Genomic DNA, 20,919 nt, shown 5'->3' with positions numbered 1-20,919 from the left:
TACTGTAAAATTGCAGTTATTTTTTTTTTTAATTTAAAGTAAAAAAAAAAACTAATATTACAGTAAAATTCTGGCAACTGTAACCAAATGTGTTTCCATTTACAGTAAAATACTCTAAATTTTAAAGTGAAATTATTGCAATTTATCATATTATTTTGACATTTTAGTTTAAAAATATATATACTAATGAAATGCATAACAAATGGTGTAATAATAGTATTCACTGCTAGACGCGGCCCTCAGGGGCCAAACATAACTGTGATGTGGCCCTCAGTGCAACCAACATTGACACCTCTGCATTAAATAGACCATAGGAGGGACAACCTATAGCATAATGGAAAGTCCCAGAATGCAGTTCTAAAAACCAATAAAGCTTTTTTAAAAGACACAAAACAATAAACCCACAAATGCTCAAAAATGTACTCTTATAAATATTTGATTAAGGTTGTGTTTTTTTCTGGAACAGTCACAAAATGAGTTAACGCTATTAATGAATCCCCCCCAAAATATCATATTAATCATGTACAGTGTGTATATATATATATATATATATATATATATATATATATATATATATATATATATATATATATATATATATATATATATTTAATAGATATAAACATAGATAAATGTAATGCATTCAAGTAACAACATCATTCCTGTATGACATTCTTACAACAACATTCTGTTTCCAAATACTGGGCTTGTTAGTAAATCATTTTAAGTATAGTAGGGAAGGGATTCATTGGGTGAAGTTCGCGTGAGAAGAAGGGGCGGGGGGAGTGGCTAATCATTTTTGCAAAGCAGTCTCCTGAAAATGATTGAAAGTGGCACTCTACTTTGTACATAGCAACTGACGCTGTGGTCAAAGTTGGAATTTCCACAAAACATGATTTAAGATCGTCAACACTCTACTGCCATCTAGTGGCTAAATTGTATATCATTTGTCACGTTTCATGTGTCAGGTAAACTGCGACAGATGGGGCCATATAAATTCCCTTCCTGCATAGCAACTGACGCCGTGGTCAAAGTTGGAATTTCCACAAAACATAATTTAAGATCGTCAACACTCTACTGCCGTCTGGCGGATAAAGTGAAAATATCATTTGTCACGTTTCATGTGTCAGGTAAACTGCAACAGATGGGGCCATATGAATCCCCTTCCTACACAGCAACTGAGGCTGTGGTCAAAGTTGGAATTTCCACAAAACATAATTTAAGATCGTCAACACTCTATTGCCATCTGGCGGGTAAAGTGAAAATATCTTTCGTCACGTTTCATGTGTCAGGTAAACTGCGACAGATGAGGCCATATAAATCCCCTTCCTACATAGCAACTGACGCTGTGGTCAAAGTTGGAATTTCCACAAAAGATAATTTAAGATCGTCAACACTCTACTGCCGTCTGGCGGCTAAAGTGGATATCATTTGTCACGTTTCATGTGTCAGGTAAACTGTGACTGGATGGGGCCATATGAATCCTCTTCCTACATAGCAACTGATGTTGTGGTCAAAGTTGGAATTTCCACAAAACATAATTTAAGATCGTCAACACTCTACTGCCGTCTGGCGGATAAAGTGAAAATATCATTTGTCACGTTTCATGTGTCAGGTAAACTGCGACAAATGGGGCCATATGAATCCCCTTCCTACACAGCAACTGAGGCTGTGGTCAAAGTTGGAATTTCCACAAAACATAATTTAAGATCGTCAACACTCTACTGCCGTCTGGCGGGTAAAGTGAAAATATCTTTCGTCACGTTTCATGTGTCAGGTAAACTGCGACAGATGGGGCCATATAAATCCCCTTCCTACATAGCAACTGACGCTGTGGTCAAAGTTGGAATTTCCACAAAAGATAATTTAAGATCGTCAACACTCTACTGCCGTCTGGCGGCTAAAGTGGATATCATTTGTCACGTTTCATGTGTCAGGTAAACTGTGACTGGATGGGGCCATATGAATCCTCTTCCTACATAGCAACTGATGTTGTGGTCAAAGTTGGAATTTCCACAAAACATAATTTAAGATCGTCAACACTCTATTGCCATCTGGCGGGTAAAGTGAAAATATCATTTGTCACGTTTCATGTGTCAGGTAAACTGCGACAGATGAGGCCATATGAATCCCCTTCCTACATAGCAACTGACGTTGTGTTCAAAGTTGGAATTTCCACAAAACATAATTTAAGATCGTCAACACTCTATTGCCATCTGGCGGGTAAAGTGAAAATATCTTTTGTCACGTTTCATGTGTCAGGTAAACTGCGACAGATGGGGCCATATGAATCCCCTTCCTACATAGCAACTGACGCTGTGGTCAAAGTTGGAATTTCCACAAAACATAATTTAAGATCATCAACACTCTACTGCCGTCTAGTGGCTAAAGTGGATACAATTTGTCACGTTTCATGTGTCAGGTAAACTGCGACAGATGGGGCCATATGAATTCCCTTCCTGCATAGCAACTGACGCTGTGGTCAAAGTTGGAATTTCCACAAAACATAATTTAAGATCGTCAACACTCTACTGCCGTCTGGCGGGTAAAGTGAAAATGTCATTCGTCACGTTTCATGTTTCAGGTAAACTGCGACAAATGGGGCCATATGAATTCCCTTCCTACATAGCAACTGACGCTGTGGTCAAAGTTGGAATTTCCACAAAACATAATTTAAGATCGTCAACACTCTACTGCCGTCTGGCGGGTAAAGTGGATATCATTTGTCACGTTTCATGTGTCAGGTAAACTGCGACAGATGGGGCCATATAAATTCCCTTCCTACATAGCAACTGACGCTGTGGTCAAAGTTGGAATTTCCACAAAACATAATTTAAGATCGTCAACACTCTATTGCCATCTGGCGGGTAAAGTGAAAATATCTGTCGTCACGTTTCATGTGTCAGGTAAACTGCGACAAACGGGGCCATATGAATCCCCTTCCTACATAGCAACTGACGCTGTGGTCAAAGTTGGAATTTCCACAAAACATAATTTAAGATCGTCAACACTCTACTGCCGTCTGGCGGATAAAGTGAAAATATCATTCGTCACGTTTCATGTGTCAGGTAAACTGCGACAAATGGGGCCATATGAATCCCCTTCCTACATAGCAACTGATGTTGTGGTCAAAGTTGGAATTTCCACAAAACATAATTTAAGATCGTCAACACTCTATTGCCATCTGGCGGGTAAAGTGGATATCATTTGTCACGTTTCATGTGTCAGGTAAACTGCGACAGATGGGGCCATATGAATCCCCTTCCTACATAGCAACTGACGCTGTGGTCAAAGTTGGAATTTCCACAAAACATAATTTAAGATCAACACTCTACTGCCGTCTAGTGGCTAAAGTGGATATCATTCGTCACGTTTCATGTGTCAGGTAAACTGCGACAGATGGGGCCATATGAATTCCCTTCCTGCATAGCAACTGACGCTGTGGTCAAAGTTGGAATTTCCACAAAAGATAATTTAAGATCATCAACACGCTACTGCCGTCTGGCGGGTAAAGTGAAAATGTCATTCGTCACGTTTCATGTTTCAGGTAAACTGCGACAAATGGGGCCATATGAATCCCCTTCCTATTGTATACAAGCCAGTAATAATCTGTGATTAATCCAAAATCAAAAGTGTGATTAATCAGATGTTTTTTATTATTATTTAACAGCACATTGTTGTTTTTTCATCAATTAAATGTACACCTCATGCTCTGGTGGAACAGGTCTGTGTATCTGAAGAGTTTGTTACAATATTATTGGCCAGTTTTCAGTGTATTTTTACATTCGAGCTGTTTGAACAGAAACAAAGGAGGCCCGATAAATTCACCGACATGACATTTGAGATAAATCTATTGATCACATAATCGCAGCGTTCTCCCTCAGCCTTGTGTGGCCTTCCAGCCCTTTTCCTGCCGCCAGTGTTAAATGGCCGCCATGTCCCATATAGGGGGCTCCTTTCCCTCTCCCCTGGCTTGGTGATTTATTTGCCTCCGTTCCAATATTTGTCGGCAGTGTGTTTTCTTCCCCTTGTCTAAATGTCACCCCGTCTTCTAAGACAATATGGGAGTGGGAGAGAGGGAGAGTCAGAGGGCAAATGTGGGATGGAAATGGGGGCCGGGGGGCAGTAGACGACCAGCGGGGAGAAGAAGTAGGGAAACTCGTAAAAAGAGCAACAAAGTTTGGGAAAATTAAACATTAGGTAAGGTGCTTTGTCACACGCACGGGATGGAGAAGTGCCGTGTCATTGTTTTGGGTGGGATTTCTGCAGGACCCTCCTTCCGCATGAGGAAGGGCAGGGTTTGCAATTGCTTTGCCACACATGGAAGGTGCATAGTGTACTGTACTCTACTTTCATGCCAATCAAACACAATAGAAAAGAGTTGATGTCTGTTTTAGTGCGGCATTACATCCCCGAGCCCCCTCTTTGCACCCCTTGTGGTGCTTCCCTCCACACCCTGCATCACACCCGTCCTCGCTCCCACCCTCACCCTCGTGCACGTCTTTATAACCGCCATCAGTGACCATCCACACCGCCTTCAACCCTCACTGCTTCAACCTGGAATTTCTTCTCTCCTTTAATGGAACTTGCTGACAATAAGTGACTCCCCCATTCCCTGCTTCTGGATGTTCAATCTCCTTTTTCAGCACATCTTTGGTGGACTTTGTTTTTTAGTGCGGCCGCATGCGGGTGGCGGGGAAAAGCATGCTTTGCAGTCAACTAACTGGTGGTTAATTCAGAAGAACTTGGATTAAATTTGAATTTGATCTGCAAATATTACACAGGATACCACAGGACTACAAACTGGTAAGATGCCAAACAAAGATTATTCCAAAAATTGCTCCGATTTAAAAAAAACATTTACAAAATGTATTGCTACAACATGGACATAGTTTACAAATAATAGTGCACTGAAGACATTTATTTACCGCAATAAACATGGAAATTGGATCCTGCTTTCAAATAAATATAATAGTTAACCTCATTTGACTCTTGACAGTTGGTGACCCACTTTGGCTCCCAAAACGTACTTGAAAGTTAAAAAAAAGTAAATTGGAAAAATTCTTGAAAAATACAAAACACTCATCTAAATTGAACGATATTGGCTTTCTTTGAAGTCCAGAGTTATTTGAAAATTAAAAAAAAATCTAAGAAAAATCAGGAATAATTATAAACTAATAAAGATAAATTTAAAAAAAATTTAACAACGACATTTTATACAGTATTATTTTAATAAAGTCAACTACACTGAATCATGCATGGTGGTTTAATTATTTTAAAAATTAATAAAAAAAAACAAGGTGTTTTCTACAAAAAAAAAAATAATAATGGAAACAATGCAAAAACATATTTTTTCTAAATTTTTACGCCACAAACCCTATTTTAAAAAAATCTAAAAAAGGGATTAATTAATCATAAGTAAGATGTTCATATTTTTACAATCAAAATAATACAGTTTTTTTATTACATATTTCATTCTCAACTAAATTGCGTAATAGTTCTTCCTGCGCTTGCGTCACTTCAATCAATCAATGTTTACTTATATAGCCTTAAATCACTAGTGTCTCAAAGGGCTGCACAAACCACTACCACATCCTCGGTAGGCCCACATAAGGGCAAGGAAAACTCACACCCAGTGGGACGTCGGTGACAATGATGACTATGAGAACCTTGGAGAGGAGGAAAGCAATGGATGTCGAGCGGGTCTAACATGATACTGTGAAAGTTCAATCCATAATGGATCCAACACAGTCGCGAGAGTCCAGTCCAAAGCGGATCCAACACAGCAGCGAGAGTCCCGTTCACAACGGAGCCAGCAGGAAACCATCCCAAGCGGAGGCGGATCACTTACTCCAGAGTCCAGTTTATTTGTTGACTGGATGAACAATTTCGTCCAGCATTTTTTGATTAGCCACTAATTTAGAAGTTAATAAACACAGAGTGCAGTACTTGTTGTATGCAATCATTTAGGCCAATGGGAGTGTAGTGGTTCACACAGCTAACTTTCCTATAGGTTGTATTCATTAAGTAATATTGAGTATTAAAATAACAATGCATCTTAAGTCTTAAGTGGAAAAGACAATTGAGAAAGGTTTATCTCGCCTATTTTGCAGTGAATTTGTCCTGAGAGCAGATATGAGGGGATCAACCCCAGGTTCTGGTGCCGGAACATAGACCACCATCGTCGTCATCGTATCCTGAGAGGTGGACGAGCGTGAAGGACAGAGGAAAAATAAACTAAGCATCTCTACAGCGGAGACGGGCACCGTGCTGTCCAAAGACCCAGCCTGACGCACGGAGACGGAAAGACGGACGGACAGTCCGATGCCAACGGTCTCCACTGTCAATCTCACGGCACCACTCCTCCTCCTGTTGCTATGGGCAACCCACCCCACCATGGCAACCAACTGGCTGTAAGTGTAGAAGGGGAGGGAGGGAGTTTGTTTGTCATGCAATAACGTTTAAAAGATGCTGACATGTCCCCCAAATGCCTTTCAGTGGCTCCCCTTTTTTTTCTTTGTCTCCACGCTGGTGACCTTTCCGTTTTCTTTCTCACTGCCGTCACTGGGCCTTCTCCGTCTTCTTTGCTCGCTTGTTTTTCGTACCCCCTCTAAAAGTCTGACAACTTGTTACCTCCTGGTTCTCACTCGCTTAATGATGCCCCCTGAAACTCCCGCCGTGCGTCACTGAAGTGTATGAACCGCCCCATTCTCTCCTCCGCAGATCCCTGGCGAGGCTGCCTCGCTCCAGGCCTGTGTCCGGTGCCGCCCCGTGTGCACGACTGAGGGGGCTGACCCCGGGCCAGGTGGGGGTGTGCAGGGCACGGGGGGAGGTCATGGAGTCTGTACGCAAGGCTGCCGAGATGGTCATAGAGGAGGTAGGACACTGCAGAAGTAGTAGTTTGCTACAATGTCAGTGGGAACTTCTCACTATGCAACTTTATACAAGTGTTTCTCAAAGAGTGGATCAGGTTTTGCAAGCAGCTTGGGAGCTTTTTTTGGTGTCTACACTCTAGTATTCATCTTAGAACCATACACACGCCTGCAAAATCAACGTTGTAGCTAGTAAGTAGTAAGTACACATGCAGGAACATGGAGGTGTTTGTGACAGGAATGAAAAGAAATGAGGAGTCAGCAGTAAGTACAACGAATGTCACTCACTTGCGTTGGACAAATACATTTTCTCGAGTTCTCAATAGTGATTTAATTCATAGTGGAAAATTTCATTCCCCTAGTCAGGTCATGTCAAAAAATAATATTTGAGAAGCACTGCTCTGACATAACATTTCTAGCATGAATTTATAACAAAGGGGGAAAGTGTTTCTGTTTAAGCAAGCAAAGAAACCCCCTGCTGTCAACATGCACTTTAAGAAACCCCGATGGGACTTTAAAATCACTAAACATTGGAACACATTTGCATGAATGGGAAATATAACCATTTTTTTTGTCGGATAACACTCAAAAAGGATGTAATTCTCTACAGTCAGCGCACGATGCTGCTGCAGGAAAAAATATTATGTTTATATACAATTATAATTAAATATATATATATATATATATATATACACACATTTATATACACAAATATTTATTTACATATAAACACACATATATACAAATATATACATACATACATACATTCATAAATAAATATATATATATATATATATATATATACATATATATATACACACATACATACATATATATAAATATATACACTTACATAATATATACAGTATATATACATACATATATGCATACATGTATATAAACATACATATATACATGTATATACATAAATACATATATATGTATATACATGTATATGCACATAAACATATATATTCATATACTTATATATATTCATACACTTATACACGTACATACATATATTTAAACGTATATATGCATACACTGTATATGCATGTATATATACATACATATGCATATATATACACACACATTTATACATATATGTACATATATATGTGTATATATACTGTATATATATACATATATACATAAATACACAGTTATATGCATATACATAAATATACAGACACATATATGCATATACATACATATATACAAACATATATATGCATATACATAAATAGATATATATGTATATGCATATATATACTTCTGCATATATATACATATATAGATATATACACACACATATACTGTACATATGCATATATATACATATGCATACATATACATACACATATACATAAATATGCATATGCACATATATACATATGCATCTATACACACATATATATGCATATACATACATAACACATATGTATATACTTACATATATACACATATGCATATATACAGTACATACATATGCACATACTGTATATACATATACTGTACATATGCATATATATATATATACATACATATATATTTATATATATTTAGATATTTACCATGAATTGATTAACGTGGACCCCGACTTCAACAAGTTGTAAAACTTATTGGGGTGTTACCATTTAGTGGTCAATTGTACAGAATATGTACTGAACTGTGCAATCTACTAATAAAAGTATCAAGCAACCAATCAGTACACATATTTACATATACATATAGACATATATAAACTGCTAAAACATAAAGGGAACACAAAAATAACACATACTAGATCTGAATGAACATTTCTTATTAATTACTTTGTTCATTAAAAATATTGAATGTGCAGACAGCAAAATTCCACAAAAAATATCAATAGACATCAAAATCATGGTACAAAAAAGCCACAATAACTATTTGACCACTGAACTGTGCTAAGCTGAGGAGAATCCCAACATGCTGAGTCAAAAGTGAATTGAACAGTTCTTTGAATAAAAGCTGTACTCACAGAAATACATGAGCAAGGATTAACAAAAAAACGATGGCGCAAAAAGAAAATCAAAGGAAGCACTGCGGAAAAAGTGGCTATTAAAACAAGAGGATGACAGGGCTCGGGCAGAGATGCACGACTTGCAAGCATAGAAATACCAAAAGTTGATGGCACTGGGAATAAAAAGTAGTCCAACAAAGCATACAGAGATGAGCAAACAAGTGGTGTGGCATGGATTTTTCCACAATGTAAAATCAGAGTGCCATCCGGCTGCCAGGGAGCAGATAATTAGACAAAAGCAAATTGGGCTCAGCTGTAGCACATCTTACAAATCTGCCCACCAGAGGAAAACCGGAACTAGGTAAGAAACACAAGAAGAAGCAGTACATATAACAGGCTACTACAAAACGGGAAGTACAAATGTCACCAGCAAACGTGACAGACAGGCTACTTATAGTTTCCTTTAGCACATCGTCATAATACTCTGGTCTTTTTACATGCTGCTGTATTTTGTAGTTCAAAGTGACGAGTCACACCTGTTGTCACTTGGCAATTAGTTTCACAACCTCTTAAAGCCCAAGCTGTTTGTTTACATGCTTTTTTTAATTTCTCTTTGCTATTTGTGTTATTGGAACCTAATTAGAATAAAAACTAAAAATCATCTTTTGATATGAGTCCATAAGTACACAAACGTGTACTTCATGTTTAGTGACATGCAAATTTTTATTTTTACACTTTTTTTTTTTCTCCAAATTTAATTGTATGTTATACTCTTCTGACACCACCAGATAGCAGTATAAGTGTCCATATGTCATAAGACCCCAATTCACCAGTGTACACAATTTTGGAAATAAGAGCTAAAAGGTGCTGTCCACACATGTGGCCACCAAGTTAAAGGGAAATTGCCTTTTTTTTTTTTTTTTTTACTTTGACCATAATTCAGTTCACTTCAGTGTGAGTTTATTTCGAACATGCATACGATACGATGTAATGCATCAAATATTTCCAACCAAAAATGTTTCAGTGTGTTCTAACTTGGGACAATCTTGCTATGCTCTCTGTGAAATAATAATTAACAACAACAGAGAGCAATCACCACAAATGGCACTTTGTAGCACTGTTGCTAAACATTTCGAACAAGAACATAAAATGGTGACTTACATTGTCCACTCTCACTGGGAAGCCAACTGGTGGGATGGTTGTATCTTTCAGCACTTGAGCTTTACTTGAGCTGGACAATTCAAAACAATACTCACACATCAAGATTTAAAAAAAAACATTGCGTTACATTGCCATACAGTATCTCGCCACAACCTTGTATTATACAGGCGAGATGCACGCTTTATAATCTAGCATTCTCTTTTGCAATCTGAAAGTCAATACAGCAGCAGCGTAAAGCACATAAACCTTCTTTATTTTATTCAAATTCTATTAGCAACTCAAGCTAGCCTGTAGCGGATACTTGCTCGTGATCGGAGGAGCAATGTGTCACAAAGTCCTTTTCTTTGACGATGCAATTGTTGATGACTGAAGTACTGATTTCAACCAAACCTAACGCCCCCGGATTGTAAATAATGTAAATAATTCAATGTATATACTCTGACGATTAACTTGTGTGATGACTGTATTATGCTGATAGTATATATTTGTACCATGAATTAATTAACGTGGACCCCAACTTAAACAAGTTAAAACTGGGGTGTTACCATTTAGTGGTCAATTGTACGGAATATGTACTGAACTGTGCAATCTACTAATAAAAGTATCAATCAATCAATCAAAATTCAGAAAAGTAGTTCCTCTGTGTTTGCTCTTACAATAACAATGCAAATGGAGAGCTGCTGGGGATTTTGTTTGTTTTGTTTTTTATACAGTAGTCAGAATACAGTACATGAATCCCATGACCTGCATTGTCAGCCGCCTCGTACTTATATTTTATCACTATTTCAAATGCACAGGACTTAAATGTGTTTTGAGTGCATTTCCCCTTTAAAGGCCGACTGAAATGAGATTTTCTTATTTAAATAGCAGCTCCATTCTATGTGTCATACTTGATCATTTCGCGATATTACCATAATTTTGCTGAAAGGATTTAGTAGAGAACCACCATAAAGTTCGCAACTTTTGGTGCTGATAAAAAAGCCTTGCCTGTACCGGAAGTAGCAGACGATGTGCGCGTGACGTCACGGGTTGTGGAGCTCCTCACATCTGAACATTGTTTACAATCATGGCCACAAGCAGCGAGAGCGATTCGGGCCGAGAAAGCGACGATTTCCCCATTAATTTGAGCGAGGATGAAAGATTTGTGGATGAGGATAGTGAGAGTGAAGGACTAGAGGAAAAAGAAAAAAAAAAGACAGGGCAGTGGGAGCGATTCAGATGTTACATTTGCTAGGACAATTCTGGAAAATCCCTTATCCGCTTATTGTGTTACTAGTGTTTTAGTGAGATTATAAGTTCATACTTGAAAGTCGGAGGGGTGTGGCCACGGTGTGACCGCCAGTGTCTCTGGGGGAAGCCACGTTTCTCGACGAGGCGAAGCGAAGGCAGCAGGTCGGGCCGGGCTGAGCTTTTTTTCCCCCCTCCTCCACGGTGGAAGCATCCCACGTTCAAGGGCGGCTGGTCGGAGGAGGCAAGAGAGTCCGCAGCTGCCTCTTTGACAGGTGCACGAGGAACGACGCAAGCTCCGCTCATGTCTACAGTAAGAGCGGACTTATTACCACAATTTTATCACCGAAACCTGCCGGTTGACATGTGGTAGAGAACCATGTTCGCTTGACCGCTCTGTTCCATATTAAAGCTTCACCTTCGGGAATGTAAACAATGTTTGTGTTGCTAAAGGCGGCCGCAATACACCGCTTCCCACCTACATCTTTCTTCTTTGACGTCTCCATTATTAATTGAACAAATTGTAAAAGATTCAGCAACACAGATGTCCAGAATACTGTGTAATTATGTGATCAAAGTAGACGACTTATAGCTGGGATCGGGCTGGAACAAATGTCCGCTACAATCCATGACGTCACGCGCACGCTTCATCATACCGCAACGTTTTTAACAGGATACTTTGCGCAAAATTTAAAATTGCAATTTAGTAAACTAAAGCGGCCGTATTGGCATGTGTTGCAATGTTAATATTTCATAATTGATATATAAACTATCAGACTGCGTGGTCGCTAGTAGTGGCTTTCAGTAGGACTTTAAGATCTACTTTTCTGTACATTTGCTCTATTCAATTGTTTATGCTGCTGCGTGAAGGCGAACTCGATCCTCCCCTCCAATCCCTCTTGCGTAACGTGACCTGCACATCAGTACAGTAGTGAAGCATAAACACTCAGATGCATAAAGCAGCTGGAGCCACAACAGAAGGATGAAGGTTGCAGAGCCCCCGGGTGTGGGTGTACTTAATAATGTGTCTGGAGATTTAAATGACTATTAATGTCCACTTCAGTGTCAACACCAGTTCCGGAATCGCCGCTGGAACTGTTCCACCACCCCCCGTGGGATCAATGTATTTGGCAGAGTCATGTACCAAGGTGAGCTCTCACAGGAAAAAATGCTCAAATTTGGAATGTATTTCTTCTCATCGCTGGTTTTGAGTTTTTTTTTTTTTTAAACAGGCACTCGCGAGGCAGCCTTCGTGCATGCTTTGTCTTCGGCGGCCGTGGCAGTGGCGGTGACCCGAGCATGCACACGCGGGGAGCTGGAGAGGTGTGGCTGTGACAGGAAGGTCAGGGGGGTCAGCCCCGAGGGTGAGCCTGCTTTCTATTACATGAAAATGCAGCAGGGGTAAAGTCTGCAGTGACCATGAAGTGCTGCCACTCAAACCCAGTCCAACTGGTTCCATACAAAATGTTAAGATTATGTGCAATAACTTCATAAGGTGGGCCAAATTAAAATAGTCTTTATTTTGGATCAGAAATTAAGAAAAGTATTTTCCATAAAAATGTTGGAGTCACAGGTGTTAAACTCAGATCTGATTTGTTGTCAAATGTTAAGGTGGTATTATTAAACAAGTGTCGGTGTCTAGCAGGACCGATAAGCAACATTTCCCTTTTCTTAGCGTTAAGATGCAAAAAGTGTCTGGGCATCCATTGTGTAATTAGGCTAAGACTAAGTCTGACATAGCAATAGGTGTTTTGATACTTGCCAACAGAATGTTATGATCGACGGTATCGAAAGCAGCACTGACATCAAGTGGCAAAAACACTGATAACTGGAGATGTCCGATAATGGCTTTTTTGCCGATATTCGATATTGTCCAACTCTTAATTACCGATACCGATATATACAGTCGTGGAAATGAACACATTATTATGCCTGATTTTGTTGTGATGCCCCACTAGATGCATTAAACCATGTAACAAAGTTTTCCAAAATAAATCAACTCAAGTTATGGAAAAAAATGCCAACATGGCACTGCCATATTTATTATTGAAGTCACAAAGAGCATTATTTTATTTTTTACATGCCTCAAAACAGCAGCTTGAAATTTGGGACATGCTCTCTCTGAGAGAGCATGAGGAGGTTGAGGTGGCGGGTGTAACGGGAGTGTATATTGTAGCATTCTGAAAGAGTTAGTGCTGCTAGGGGTTCTGGGTATTTGTTCTGTTGTGATACGGTGCAGATGTTCTACCGAAATGTAGTTGTCATTCTTGTTTGGTGTGGATTCACAGTGTGGCGCATATTTGTAACAATGTTAAAGTTGTTCATACGGCCACCCTCAGTGTGACCTGTATGGCTGTTGACCAAGTATGAATTGCATTCACTTGTGTGTGTGTGAAAAGCTGAAGATATTATGTGACTGGGCCGGCACGCAGTGCCTTTAAGGTTTATTGGTGCTCTGTATGTCTCCCGACGTCCGTGTACACAGCAACGTTTTAAAAGTCTAAATTTTACTATTTTTTAAAACCGATACTGATAATTTGGGAACCGATACTGAAAATTTCCGATACTACATTTGAAAGCATTTAACGACCGATAATATATAGGCAGGCCAATATTATCTCGGAGATCTCTACTGATAACGCATTAGCATCCATAGTTAGCAAGAGATCATTAGTTACTTTTGCGAGGTTAGAGTGATTTGCCGTTAAACCAGACTGAAAAGGTTCACAGAGATTGTTAGACGCTAAGTGTTCATTTATGTGCTGTGCAACAGTTTTTTCGAGGATTTTCAAGATGAAGGGAAGGTGGGACACCGGTCAGTAGTTTACCATGAGGTCAGGTCTTTTAAGCAGATGATGAATAATCACTTTTTTGAATGCTAGAGGAACAGAGGACAGTTAATAATATTCAGCATTTATATTACAAATAGTTCCTTGATAGGTTTCCTATGATTTGGGTCAGGTAAAAATGTTGTTTGTTTTGTCCCATTTACAAGTTGCGGGAGTTCCTCTAATGTTATTTCTGTAAAAAGAGATAAAGCATTCATTTGTCTACAATTTTTGTAATGGATTGCATTTAGTCATCAGCCGAGTGGGTGCAGCTACTGCGAGAAGTCCCTTATTGGGTTAGCGATGCTACTGTATTTACCAAATATTTGGGACTGTTTTTATTGAGGCATATGACAGAGTAGTAATTAGTTTTAGCAAAGTGTGTGTAAGTTATTAAACTATCACTCCATGCTTGATGAAAGCTTCAAGTATGGTCACACACAATTAGCATTCTAGCCTTCTACGTGATAGTTTAAGAGCTCTGGTTTCTTCTGTGAACCAGAAAGTACGCCCTTTAGGGGCAGTTTTTAGTTTTACATGTGCTATACTATCAATGGCGTCGCACATGGCATTGTCAAAGTCGTTATTGAGGTTATCAATACAGCCCACATAATTTGGGAATGGTGCCATTCCTAAGGGCAGTAGGCTAGCAAGAGTCGTAGTTGTGGCAGCATTAATGTTGTGGCTGCTAAAGCATTGCTTGATGATAATGAGTCAGAACTTCAAATTTTCTAAGGTAGTGATCGGACATTGTTTTAGCGTACGGGAGTGCCGCCCCGGACAAGGACTACATCTGTTACCGTTGCAATGCGTGAGTTAATTTATTACTTGTTTAAGACCACAGCTATCAACTATAGTCTGGAGCGCCACGCACACAGGGTCTGGCTGAGTATTGATATGGATATTAAAATCCGTCATTATAATTACATTATCTCTGTGCGTCATTAGTTCATCAAAAACCTCAGAAAATTCACTGATAAAGTCCGAATAGTGCCCAGGGGGACGATAGATGACAGTCAGGTGGAGAGGTAGCGGTGTGACAGACCTCATCGTAAGCACCTCAGATGGTTTATATTCAATACATAGGTCAGGGCTAAGGTTTTAATAGGATATTAGTGCAACCCATCAACTCCTCTTAAGGGGACAGGCAATATGTGCATCCATATAAGTAGAAGCCTTGTTAAGCGGAAAAAATTACTCTGGTTTTAGCCAAGTTTGACCGAGAGCGATGATGTTAAATTCGTTGTCTCTGATGACCTCATTAACTAATAGTGCTTTGGGAGACAATGATCGGGTGTTTAAAAAGCCCATATTATAGGTCAGTGGTTCTTAACCTTGTTGGAGGTACCGAACCCCACCAGTTTCATATGTGCATTCACCGTTCTTTAGTGAAAAATAAAATGTTTTTTTTTTTCAAATTCAAAACAAAGTTCTATGTTTTTGGTAACACTTTAGTATGGGGAACATATTCTAAGTCAGTGGTTCTCAACCTTTTTTCAGTGATGTACCCCCTGTGAACATTTTTTTAATTCAAGTACCCCCTAATCAGAGCAAAGCATTTTGGGTTGAAAAAAAGAGATAAAGAAGTAAAATACAGCACTATGTCATCAGTTTCTGATTTATTAAATTGTATAACAGTGCAAAATATTGCTCATTTGTAGTGGTCTTTCTTGAATTATTTGGAAAAAAAGATATAAAAATAACTATAAACTTGTTGAAAAATAAACAAGTAATTCAATTATAAATAAAGATTTGTACACATAGAAGTAATTATCAACTTAAAGTGCCCTCTTTGGGGATTGTAATAGAGATCCATCTGGATTCATCAACTTACTTCTAAACATTTCTTCACAAAAAAATACATCTTTAACATCAATATTTATGGAACATGTACACAAAAAATCTGGCTGTCAACACTGAATATTGCATTGTTGTATTTTTTTTCCACATTTTTTTAACTTACATTTATATTTTGTTGAAGTATTATTCAATAAATATATTTATAAAGGATTTTTTAATTGTTGCTTTTAGAATATTAAAAAAAAAGTACCCCCAGGGAGAACCACTGTTCTAAGTAACAAATACCGAATTCAGAGTTATTTGGACACAGGGGAACATATTCTAAATAATAAAGACTTAATTCAGAGTTGTTTGGTTATGTTTAGGGTTAGAGGATTAGGGTTATAATAATACCGAATAAGGCATTAATAAGAACTTAATGACTATTTAAGAGACAATATGTTACTAATTTGCATGTTAATAAGCACCTATATTAATGGTGAATATGTTCCCCAAACTAAAGTGTTACCATGTTTTTTTTTTACTGGTGCACAAAATAAACCGTGCATGAACATCACCTTCTTCAAACAACAAAACCAACACAGTGCAGAAACTGGAAACAAATGACACACCTGCAAATCAGTCTGACTTCTGCTGTTGTCGTATACATAATTCGCCGATAGGGAGAAGTTTGTATTTACACGATGAGTCGGGTGTGTTTTGACCTCCGCCGAACCCCTGAGGCCGACTCACCAAACCCCTAGGGTTCCATCGAACCCTGGTTAAGAACCACTGTTATAGGTAGTGGACTGTTTTGAGGCATGTTTGTGAGTGGTATCTGTAGTACTGATATTAATAATGTTACATCTATTTTGCGTAGTGCGGCTTGAATAAGTTCCATCACATCTAGCGTCATTATTTGCCACCTTTGACAGTCACAAAAGAAAAAACATGCGAGTTATGTAATATTCTATGGAAAATGCTATATAATACATGATAATGATATAATATATATTATGTATACATTATTTACAACAATAACTTCATAAAGGGCAGCAAAATAGAAAAAATCATTTTTGTACCACCTTAACAAATTAACTATTATGAAAACTTTTAGTTCCTACATTCAAAAAATGATAGACATTTATTATATACCGATAACTTCACAAGTTGGTGAAAACTAAAAATGGTACCACCTAAATTTTTTGTTATAGGAGAAAAAAAGTTAAAACCAATAACTTCATGAAGTGCTGCAAAATCAAAATCTATCTTTTACCAACTTAAGAAATGTACTTTTATGCAAACATTTTAAGTGGAGTACTACACCAATATTACGGTGGTTCAAAAATATACAGACACATTTGAATTATTTATACTAATATTTTCACAAGGTGGTGGAAAATAAAATTGTTTCTATTTTGTACCACCTAAAGAAATTGACTTGGATGGAGACACCTTCATAAAACAGGGTGGTTCAAAATCAACATGTTCCTTGTACCACCTTAAAAAAAATGTTGATAAACTCATTCAAATTACTTATTTTACACTAATAAATTCAAAAGGTGGTGCAAAATAAAGTTTACCTTCATTTGCACCATGTTGGTAAACGTAGTTTTGATGAAAACGCTTAAATTTTCCACTAGTGTGACCTGGGGCCCATTTAAATTTTAACAGTGAATTATTCATCTTATTTTAATAATATTCAATCTAACTTACAGTTCAACAGGATACACCTTGTAAAATAATATGAAATCATGGGACAATCACAAAGATTATTAAGATTGAGGCTAATCTGATTACAAAAATAAATACTAATCAAATATACTGCAAAAGGGACAATTCATGGAAAAAAATAACATACAATTTCGCAGTGCTAAATAAAATACATTCTAACTACATCAATGAGGCTTACATTCAGGAGGAGCTACACTTACATGTTTAGATACCAGTTTCACACATTAGACACACAAAATGTGGATTGTTACGATCATGGTTTGCTTGTCAAAGATGTTTGGTAATGTAATCTTTGATATTTCTGCCTGAATAAATGCTTCTGATATTCCGTACATTACATGTTGTACAAGTTAATTATTCATATTGCTCCATGACAATGTCTTAACCTTCTCTATTGATAAAGCAATATTTAGCCCGCTAAACATTCTGTAATTGAGGACTTTTGCCCGTAACATGTTCCATCCATCCATTTTTTACCATGTGTCTCTCTCGGGGTTGTGGTATGAAATACACTATATTGCAGCTTGCCAGACGCCCGCCCCCCCCCCCCCCCCCCCCCCCCTATATTCCTCAACTGATGTACTAGCATTTATTCAGGTAGAAATATCACAGATTACATTACGAAACATCTTTGATGAAACAAGATCGTAAAGACAATTTCATTTTGTCGGTGTAATAATACCAAATGTGACGCATGTAATGCTGGAAGTGTAAGTGAGTGAATTATATTTATATAGCGCTTTTCTCAAGTGATTCAAAGCGCTTTACATTGTGAAACCCAATATATAAGTTACATTTTTAAAGCAGTGTGGGTGGCACTGGGAGCAGGTGGGTCAAGTGTCTTGCCCAAGGACACAACAGCAGTGACTAGGATGGCAGAAGCAGGGATCGAACCTGGAACTCTCAAGTTGCAGGCACGGCCACTCTACCAACCGAGCTATGTGAATCTTGCAATAACTCATGATTCCTGTGGTGGTTATTTGATCTGAAATCGATTATCGATTCTGGCAATATATTATTTGGTATACAAATAGTATAAATCCTCTTTAAAACAGGTTACTTAAGCTCCCCTGGTAAACTGATTAGGCTTGGTGAAAAATCTATTTTATCGATGAATTAGTTTTGTTGCAGACGACTTAAAACATGTATTATTTTTCTCTGCATGCTGCAGCATACTTTTTTCCCCCAGTAGCTTCCTTAGTGGGGATTCATTCACCAACAAAACACGGCTAACCTGTAATTGGTTGGAGGTGTGACATGTTTTGACAATGTAAAAGTCTGATAAAGGAGTAACTCTTGATTTCCTGCTTACCACGTGCCCTTTGCTGAGCTATGTATTCCATCTTACTAAACCAGCTACAGTAACAATTTAAATGTTAAGTCATCAATGCAGTAAACTGTAATGTAAAGACAGAAGTGAAGTTCCAACCCACTGAAAGCAAGCGCGTCAGACATTTGCTGCAGTGATGATGGGTCACAGCGATGATGAATGAAAATAGTTTTATCTTGTTAAAACTTGAACCAGGGCTTTCCATAATGCACCATTTTCTTTGTCCATTTATGCTCACTTTTTCTCCCCTCAACCGTAACTGAAAAGCTAATTACGCTTCCTTTTCCTACGGTATGAACAGAGTGTAAAACCGGACGCATGCAAGTTAATTGTACGTCCCAAAAAAAAAAAAAAGTGGTTAAAATAAATTTTAGTTAAAGCGTTATCGCGTTCAGCCCGATTTGAAAGCATTTGTCGCTTTCTGACAAGTATTTTATAGTCTCAGCAGGCGTTGGGCCGCATCAAATTGTGTGAATAATATATTTCCTCTTTGTCCGTCTATTGTGCAGGTTTCCAGTGGTCCGGCTGCAGTGACAACTTGTCCTATGGCGTCGCCTTCTCCCAAACTTTTGTGGATGAACCGGAACGAGCCAAGGGCCTGTCGGCCGGACGACCACTGATGAATCTCCACAACAACGAGGCTGGTCGGAAGGTTTGTGTTCACTTCCCCCCACTTTGGCACTTCATTGATAACCGTCTTGTCCTTCTGTCTTTAGGCCATACTTCACAACATGCAGGTGGAGTGTAAGTGTCATGGTGTCTCCGGCTCCTGTGAGTTGAGGACCTGCTGGAAAGTCATGCCGCCATTCCGGCGGGTTGGCATCGTGCTCAAGGAGCGCTTCGACGGAGCCACGGAGGTAACAAGGATTTGTTTGACTTCAGAACCCAAAAAGCTTCAAGAAATGCATTTGATCTGTTAGGTCCGCCTGACTCGTATCGGATCTAGGACCGCCCTGCTGCCTCGTGACTCGCAGGTTAAACCCCCTGCTGCCAGAGACCTTGTCTACCTTGCACCATCCCCAGACTTCTGTCACCTGGACCCTGACAACGGTATCCCTGGTACAGCAGGCAGAAAATGCAATGGTTAGAGGATCTGAATCATGGAGATCTTAAATTCAAATCGCTGAAATCTTTAACAATCCCTTCAACCCACCCAGGAACTTCCCGGCTAGCCCCGGACGGATGCGAGTTGGTTTGCTGCGGTCCGGGTTATAGAGCGGGCCGAGCCGAAGTGGTGCAGCGGTGCTCATGCAAGTTCTCCTGGTGCTGCTCGGTCCGCTGCCAGCAGTGCAAGAACACGGTCACTATTCACACATGCAGAGTTTAAAACCCCTATTAAAACAAAGCTAACACTTTAGTAGAAATCCCAAACAAACACCAGACAGACACTCCTGAAAGACAGGATTTAAAGTCATTTTTGCAATGCACCACTGAGGCTGATCCAATTCTAACATACAAGTTGGCTCACAAGCCTATAATGAAACACTAAAAACTCAAATATTCATTATATCTTCTTACATAAAAATCAGTAACCGCTAAGACACGGGAGAAGGGGTAAGATACTATAAGCTCTGCTTCTTCTTCTCAGACATGTTGAGTTGTGCAACCATGTGCTACATTTCAATGAAACTTTTTTTAAAGCATGTTTGAAATCAACTAAACCGTTACCAGTCATAACCCTGACAAACTGACAAGTGATGTGCATGCACTCCAGTATACTTATCACTCGCTCAAGCAGCTAATCATCCTGAACAGACAAAGCTTTCAAAGCGCAACGAAAGAACTAACAGCGGAAACTTTGCAGCACTATATATATTTGTATCATCTACTGTCCTGTTTAATGCCGTTTATTTATTGCACACCGGAGTCTTTTCTACATTCCCGCCCCTAGCAGACATGTTAAAAACAAATAGCTTCTACTGACATCAGTGTCTGTCTTGTGTTTTGTATCAACAGTGTTTGTAGCTTTGACTGTCATCTAATAAATAAAATAGTTCACTAGAA

The 20,919-nt window shown here is 38.8% G+C and overlaps 1 protein-coding gene across 1 annotated transcript; it reads left to right on the top strand.

The window, feature by feature from the left end:
• The first annotated feature begins 4,411 nt into the window (after nucleotides 1–4,411).
• On the top strand, nucleotides 4,412–20,919 carry wnt4b (wingless-type MMTV integration site family, member 4b). The gene is made up of 9 exons (XM_061914874.1): nucleotides 4,412–4,806; nucleotides 6,114–6,413; nucleotides 6,724–6,877; nucleotides 12,308–12,392; nucleotides 12,477–12,608; nucleotides 19,425–19,567; nucleotides 19,632–19,772; nucleotides 19,836–19,998; nucleotides 20,073–20,919. Exons 2-9 carry the CDS (start codon nucleotides 6,325–6,327, stop codon nucleotides 20,240–20,242), a joined length of 1,077 nt encoding a protein of 358 aa, XP_061770858.1. The 5' UTR covers nucleotides 4,412–4,806; nucleotides 6,114–6,324; the 3' UTR covers nucleotides 20,243–20,919.

This window comes from Nerophis ophidion, linkage group LG11, assembly GCF_033978795.1.
Source record: "Nerophis ophidion isolate RoL-2023_Sa linkage group LG11, RoL_Noph_v1.0, whole genome shotgun sequence".
Lineage (NCBI taxonomy): Eukaryota > Metazoa > Chordata > Actinopteri > Syngnathiformes > Syngnathidae > Nerophis > Nerophis ophidion.
The sequence above is the reverse complement of the archived record's forward strand: the minus strand, read 5'-3'. Positions and strand labels throughout refer to the sequence as shown.

Bases quoted from the DNA above. Each gene is read 5' to 3' on its own strand.
- wnt4b (XM_061914874.1), top strand. From the start codon at position 6,325: ATGCCAACGGTCTCCACTGTCAATCTCACGGCACCACTCCTCCTCCTG. The intron at 19,773-19,835 runs GTAACAAGGATT...TTGATCTGTTAG, and splicing joins GCTTCGACGGAGCCACGGAG to GTCCGCCTGACTCGTATCGG. The intron at 19,999-20,072 runs GTTAGAGGATCT...CAACCCACCCAG, and splicing joins AGCAGGCAGAAAATGCAATG to GAACTTCCCGGCTAGCCCCG.